Raw genomic sequence first — 7,331 nt, forward strand, 5'->3', positions numbered from 1 at the left:
TGTAAGTAAGCAAAATGTACCATCTGCCTCGGCCTTGAGCCCGCAGCACAGGCGTGTCTCTCTTTTACCGATTTCCTTTTGAACGTTTTAAAATTATTTTTAGAAAATGTAAAGAATGGTGAAGCATGAGAAGTAAAAAGTAAATAACACCACCCCACCCATCCCGCAAAACCCTGTTTCCTGCCTCTCCCCCCGCCCACTCACCAGAGCTCTCTCGGTAACTCTCTTCAAGTTCAGTGCGTATCAGTCATCCCAGGCCTGTTTCTGTCACCATTTCTCTGGTACGATGTCCCATACAGTTGGAGGGAAAAGTTTGTTGTTGCCGTTAATTTTTAAATATAATCTGAGTACGAAAGATCGGTGGCTTGCATTTTTTTTTTTTTACTCATCAGTGTTATCTTTGGCATCCCTCGTGTTGAGACACACACAGATCAGCCTCAGTTTTTTATTTAAAGATTTTCGTTTTACGTAATCTCTACACCCAAGGTGGGGCTCAGACTCACGACCCCGAGATCAAGAGTCACGTGCTCCACCGACCGAGCCAGCCGGGAGTCCCAAACCTCAAACTTTTTAATGGCTGTAAAACATGTTTGACTTTTGTTCATTTTGAACAGAACATATGCCTGACTTCTTGTTCTGGAAACACAGGAATGAAGCCACTTTTGGGGAGATTCAAGAGGTTATTTTCTTAAGAAAATAGTTTCCTCTTGTAGGATATTGGTGCTGAAGACTATTTTGTTCTGTTGTTTGGTAATGAAGGTCATAAATGTAAGAGGATCCCCTAATGAATCATGGGAAACAGTCACAGCCCAGTTTATCTTTGTCTCTCTTCAAATGGGATTTATGAGTTTATTGAACATTTTACTGGTTGTAAAGATAATATATCTCCACTGTAGAAAGTTTGAGGAAAGGTATTTAAAAATTCAAAAAAGAGTTAAAACCACAAATGTCTCCACCCCTCAGAGAGAGCCGTTTATATCTGGTTAATCTTTCCTTTTCATTTATAAGCACCTACACATGTGCTTTCTGTAAGCATCCAGTAATATTGTATGTACTTTTAAAAATGTTTATTTATATTAGAGAGAGAGCACATGAGAGAAAGGGGGAGGGGCGGGGGGGGGCAGGAGAGAGAATCCCAAGTAGGCTCACGCTGTCAGTGCAGAGCCCAATATGGGACTTGAACTCACGGACTGTAAGATCATGCCCTGAGCAGAAATCAAGAGTCGGACGCTTAACCGACTGAGCCCCCCAGGCGCCCCTAATATCATGTGTCCCTTTGTACCTACGTGTTTACTGAACAATCTTTGATCTACCTGTAAGTTGTTTCTAACTTTTCACTGTTGGATGATGTGGCGGGTTAACATGTCGGTGTTTCTTGTCAGGGCGGTTTCCTCAGGACACATTCCCACGAGCGGAGCTGCAGGATCCAGCGAGCACACAGTGCATAGGCTTTGGGCACAGTCTGCCCACTTGTTCAGGGAAGCCAGTTTATCTCCCCAGATACACGTAGGAGAGGACCCAGCTACCTGGACCCTCACTAGTACCGGGTTCTAATCCTTTTGTGTACAGAATACTAATCTATATTTTCACATACGAGAATTCCTTAAAGCAAGGCCCGCCACGATAAGATAAAAATAAGACACAGTTGTCCTGGTTTAAGGGTCCGCATTCAACACACTGAAAATGCCAGGCACTGAAACAGTACAGAAGCCCCATCTCTTAGGGGAGGGCTCAGTACCAGGTACCAAACAGATCTTGGCCAAGCAGCCGTCATGGAAATTTCCAAAACGTATTTCCGCGCTTTATCTCCTATACAGGTTTTGGAACCATTTTCAAATAAAACTCCCTCTCACGCCACCCAACTGGAGGTCCTTCCTGATGCACTGTGGGTAGAGCAGACCTGAGCTTTCCAGGTGAGGCATGCCGTAAGTCTGGGAGACACCCTTGTCGTAAATCCTGTCACTCTCTCTCGGGCGTCCAAATTAGGCAGGCGCCATACCTGTCAGAAAACCTGACTTTCAGGGGAGTGAGAAGAGCTAACATTACAAGAAGAACATTCAAGTTTAGAGATAAAGAAAGAAAATGAGCAGTGGGTACATCCAGTCCAAGTCCGTAGAGTGTTTGGTCTGGTTGACGTGAACATACGGCCAGTTAAAAAACAAGACGGAAATTATCCAGGAGGGCAGTGAGTGTTCAGAGCTGAATCCTGAACACAGAGCAGCAGAAGAAACCAAAGGGAGGAAAACTGAAAAACAGAGTACGATGGAAAATATCACCTCCCCATTTGCAATAGTCCTCTCCCTTTTTCAAGCCGATAGAGATCAGTTTGTCTGGTTCAAATCAGATTTGACATTTCTTCCTACCGCTTGGGATGGGATCTTATTAACTGAATTAAAAATTATGTTTCCTCACACTTACTATTAGAAAGATCACATAATATTATTGCGAAGATAGTAAATTCTTTGCCTCATGCATTTATTTATGTATTTATCCCACCAACACTGTCTCATCACATTGTACGGCAATAACCTGTTTTCTGCTCAGTAGACTCTGATTTTCTGACTAGTAAACTCTCTTGCTTTTGTATCCCTAGTGCTTAGCGCTGTGCCCCATGCACATACGATTTTAGTCATGGTATGCGTTCAAGGAGGGAAGGAACAGTGACTTTCTGTCTCCCACTCTCAGTACGACTTGTCTCTTAAACTGGGCTTCAGTGTCCTTACCAGTAAAATTAAGGATCGAAATAAAACATTTTTTTTTTTCAGTTGTTAGGTTCTTTGTTCCCTATTCTAGCCCTTTGCTCCATACCCCAGTCCAGCACACGGCATCGGGCTAGATCTTCTAAATTAGGATTATAAGCCAAAAGGGAAGCCAAGGGAATTCACATATTACTGGATGATAAGCACTATGTTTGTGTTACAAACTAAGTGTTGGGAGTACTGAGGAGGGAGAGATTACATCTGACTTTTTGAAATGACCAGGAAGAACATTATGGAGCAGGTAGTATTTGGGGACCGTGGAGAGGCGAGGTGGTGTTCGGAGAGTGGCTCGAAATTTGGGTAAAGTGCTTAATGAGGCTAAAACAGAGGGGAGGGATGGTGGAAAGAATATTCCAGACAGAAAGAGTGGCTGAAGTGAAAAGGGAGAAAAATGCAAGGTGGACTGGAGCCTTGAAGAGTCCTCCTGGGACAACAGAATAAGGGAAGTGGAGAAGAGGCATGAGTGGCCCTGAGGGAGCAGGGTCAGGGGGCCTCCGTGAAGGTGCTGAGTGCGTTTAGTAGTTAGAGAGGCCAGGAGGCATGGAAGGTGAGGAAGTAATGGACAGAAAAAGCAGAGAGTTCACGGTCTCGGAGCCAGAGCAGTTCTGAAAGATGCACAGGGACGCTTCTGTGTAAGTGGGTGAACGAAATGGAGCGGTGATGAAGGCTACAGTCAGGAGGCCAGCGTGTGCATTTTCAAGTGGCCACGTCAGGAAGGCAATAAAGTATGGCGGTCAGCACCTCCGACTTGGAATCTGACTTCTCAAGTTAAAATCTGCGCTTTGTCACCTACTGGATGACCTTGGGCAAATTAGTGAACCTCCCTATGTCTCAGGTTTTCATCTGTAAAGTAGACATAATGATAGCACCCACTCACAGGGTTGTGTCACAGGTAAGTCACTGCTGAGTGAGTGAGTAGCATGTGATAAGTGGACAATAAATGTTAACTTTGTCGGCCTGATGAAATAGACAGGAGAGTCCTGTGACCTACAGTCAGCCACATGGTGAATCTGTAAAAAGTCGGGAGAAGAACCATATAGTTCAGTTCACAATCCAGTTTTAGACTCCTGCTGACCTTTGAAGCATCAAAGACTATGTAACTTGGACTAAAGAACAAGACAAAAAATTTGTCCCAATGCAACAAAAAATGAAAAAGTATTAAAGTGAGATTTACCCTTAATGTCTTTAATTCACAGAGATGCCAAACAACATAGAAAATTCAAGAATTTACTGATGCTACGTCTTGAACACAGGAAGCTTATACCAAAGGGACTTATGCCTTATTGAAATCAACAGTGGATAATTACATGTTGCATTTGTGAGACGTTCACATATGTTTGTGGATCACTACATAGCCAGATAATTTAGCTTTCACTTATTCCATACACAATTCTCTGTAAAAGAGGTGATGAACCCTACAGGAACAGATTGTCTATGGGAAACCAATCATAACAGGAAGAGATGTGAATCTGAGGGTTGAAGAAATAGAACAGGAGGAGACAGAATTCCCTCAAGGACAATGAGGAAACTGGAAGGGGGTGAGGTAACAAAAGTTGGGTTAGAAAAAGAGAAGACGGAAGAGAAATGGATAAATGAGTGACTGTGAGAAGAAAGCAGGAAGGAGAATAACTTAAAATAGTATTATGAAAGAAGAATCTAACGATAGACATTTTGTGCCTGAATAGATTGATTTCCCAAATAGGGTCCATTAAGAGAGTCAGGTAAGAGGACTTGTGGGCTGTTTTGAAAAAGATTGTTGAAATGCATGCATTTGCCAAAACAAGGCTGCAGAGGCTGCCCTAAAAGGAAAACTTTCATTGGGACTGAAATTATCTTGATTCTGGGGCAAAATTAGTCATTTCCTGCAGCTTATAAATTCTAACAAATGGAAAGATCTTTGGTTGATAAAAAAAAAATGAACACTAGCTAGTAATGAGTTTTGTAGACAAAAATCGTTCAAAATCAATAGACAAGCCAACAACAAGCATCCATACCTTGAAAAAGTTGGGAAATCCTCGTCTGACCATACAAAAACATCGTTTCAGTGGTTGAGATAGGCAACTAATTTATCTAGTTTCTGCTACTGTCTGTAATTTTGGGTGATATTTGCACGATTAAGGCACAGCCATGCACATGTATCCCTAGGAAATGTGACTGTTAACAAGGTTGCTATTTTACGTGTTGACGTTGCTAGTACAACACACGCACACACGCACACACACACCTCTCATCGACTGAACTTCAATGTTGATTTTCTGAGTGTACATACTACCTCTTTAATTCTGAAGATACAAGAATCCAGTGGTGAATTTACCTCCTTAAATATCTGAATTCACACTTCGTAATGGAAAAGTTGATCTATTTCTCATGACAATTAATACCAATGATGTTTCATTTTCCTGGTTCACCTCACACATTATGCATGTAATTCAGGAATTGTATTTTGTGATTTACACCGTGTGGTAAACTATTCAATCATTACTGAAAAATAAATGTAATATATATCGATCACATGTATGTTAAAATGTATATGATGAGCAAAGAAAAGATCATTTTAAAATGTGGACTCATTTTCTCGCCATTAAGCCCATCTTTACTTTCATGCTAACTTTCCGGTGATATCGTTCTGATTCCCTCTCTCCAACAATTCTTTCATATCACCAGGACCGCCAGGGCATCGACCCTGCGTGCCCTCACTTTGTTCCTTACTCCTCTTAGATGGCTCTTTTCTACCTGTGTCCGCATCACCCTCTTCTTTCTTGTTCTCTACCCCACATCACCTGCCCTCTTTCCCTCTCTCGTATCTCATTTCCATGACTCAAACCAAAAACTGTGAAATCATCCTTTATGCCTTGCTCTGACATCCACTGCAGCAGCAAATCCTGTTACCTCCGCCTTCAAAATATACCCGGAGCCTATCCACTTCCTACCACCTGCACTGCTATCAAAATCCAGAGACAGAGGAAACTCATGGAAATAATCTTGGCATCGGGGGCTGATTTTCCTCCTGCCATGGATAGGCATCTGCCAATTCCAAAAGCCAAAAACCCGAATGCCTTGAAAATCACTCACACTCAAGGGGTGCCGGGAAAGCTGTTCATGGGGAGGTGGCTTGCAGACTGCACAGACCTACCATAAAGCCACGGTAGAGAGTGTCCAGGAAGCTGCCATGCTGCTATTCATCTCACACTTTGGGAGCTCCACAGTAGAGCAACTAAGATGTAAGAGCCAGAACGGAAACCACCGCCTTCATTAGTGCCCCCCCTCCAGTGCCCTCCTCAAACAAAGCTTAACTTTGAACTAGGTAGCCAGGGGGAAATATTTATATCCGCACTGCAGGCAACGAAGAGGAGATTTGGAGCTGAGAGGCAATAAGTTGATAATTAAAACACACACTTGATAAAAATTTGTATTGTAATCGCCAGGGTAACCAGTGAAGGAATAGTAAAAGAAGGTGTAACCACAAAAGTAACACAGGGAAGATGAAATGATTTAAAAATATTAACCTGCAAAAGAAGCCAACAAAAGAGAAAATAATAGAACAGATAGGATGAATAGAAAGCAAACACCCAGATGGGAGAGTATATCAATATTTGCATTAAATATAAACGGACTAAATGCTCTCATTAAAAGAGACAGGAACAGACTGGATTTCAAAAGATGCTTTTTGGGGTGGGAGATGGGCCAAATGGATGAAGGGGGGTGAGAAGTACAAGCTTTCAGTTGTGGAATGACTAATCACAGGGATGAAAGGTATAGCATAGGGAATATAGTCAGTGGTATTGTAACAGCATTGTATGGTGACAGATGGTAGCTATACTTGGGGTGAACATAGCATAATGTGTAAATCTGTCAAATCACTTAAGTTGTACACCTGAGACTAATATTTTGTGTCAGCTATTCTTCAGTTAAAAAAAAAAAAACCTCTTTGGCTGCTTATGAGACACATTTTTAAAAGATAAGCATACTGAAAGCATGAAAGAAAAAAAATGAGGGAATATATACTATAAAAACACTAATAAAAGATGGTACAGCTATCTTAATGTCAGATAAAGTGGAACACTCCGTAACGATAAAAAGGTTTTTTTTTTTAAATTCCAGTATAATTAAATACAGTGTTATATTGGCTTAAGGTGTAAAATATAGTCATTCGATAATTCCGTATATCACTCGGTGCTCATCATAAGAAGTATATTCTTAATCCCCATCGCCTACTTCACCCATCCCCTGCTCCCCCACCCCTCTGGGAACCATCTGTTTGTTTGCTGTAGGTAAGATCCTGTTTGTTGATTTGTCTCCTGTTTTCTTTGTTTGTTTGTTTTGTTTCTTATATTCCACATATGAGTGAAATCATATATTTATCTTGTTCTGGCTGACTTATTTCACTTAGCATTATACTCTCTAGATCCATCCATGTTGGTGCAAAAGGCAAGGTTTCATCCTTTTTTTATAGCTGAATAATATTACGTGTGTGTGTGTGTGTGTGTGTGTGTGTGTGTGTGTGTGTGTATCCATTCATTAGTCAGTGGACACTTAGGCTGGCTCCATACTTTGGTTATTGTAGATAATGCT

The 7,331-nt window shown here is 41.6% G+C and overlaps 1 protein-coding gene across 4 annotated transcripts in view; it reads left to right on the forward strand.

The window, feature by feature from the left end:
• LOC125165218 (cytidine monophosphate-N-acetylneuraminic acid hydroxylase) overlaps positions 1 to 5,270 on the forward strand; it is a 127,998-nt gene extending 122,728 nt beyond the window's left edge. For all 4 annotated transcript variants that reach the window (XM_047857810.1, XM_047857809.1, XM_047857808.1 and 1 more), the window contains 2 exons: positions 1,818 to 1,913; positions 3,956 to 5,270. In XM_047857810.1, the coding sequence (XP_047713766.1) occupies positions 1,818 to 1,893 (76 nt within the window). In that variant the 3' untranslated portion in view covers positions 1,894 to 1,913; positions 3,956 to 5,270. The remainder of the gene's footprint in view (positions 1 to 1,817; positions 1,914 to 3,955) is intronic.
• The last annotated feature ends 2,061 nt before the right edge of the window (positions 5,271 to 7,331 follow it).

The sequence above is a fragment of the Prionailurus viverrinus genome, chromosome B2, assembly GCF_022837055.1.
Source record: "Prionailurus viverrinus isolate Anna chromosome B2, UM_Priviv_1.0, whole genome shotgun sequence".
NCBI lineage: Eukaryota > Metazoa > Chordata > Mammalia > Carnivora > Felidae > Prionailurus > Prionailurus viverrinus.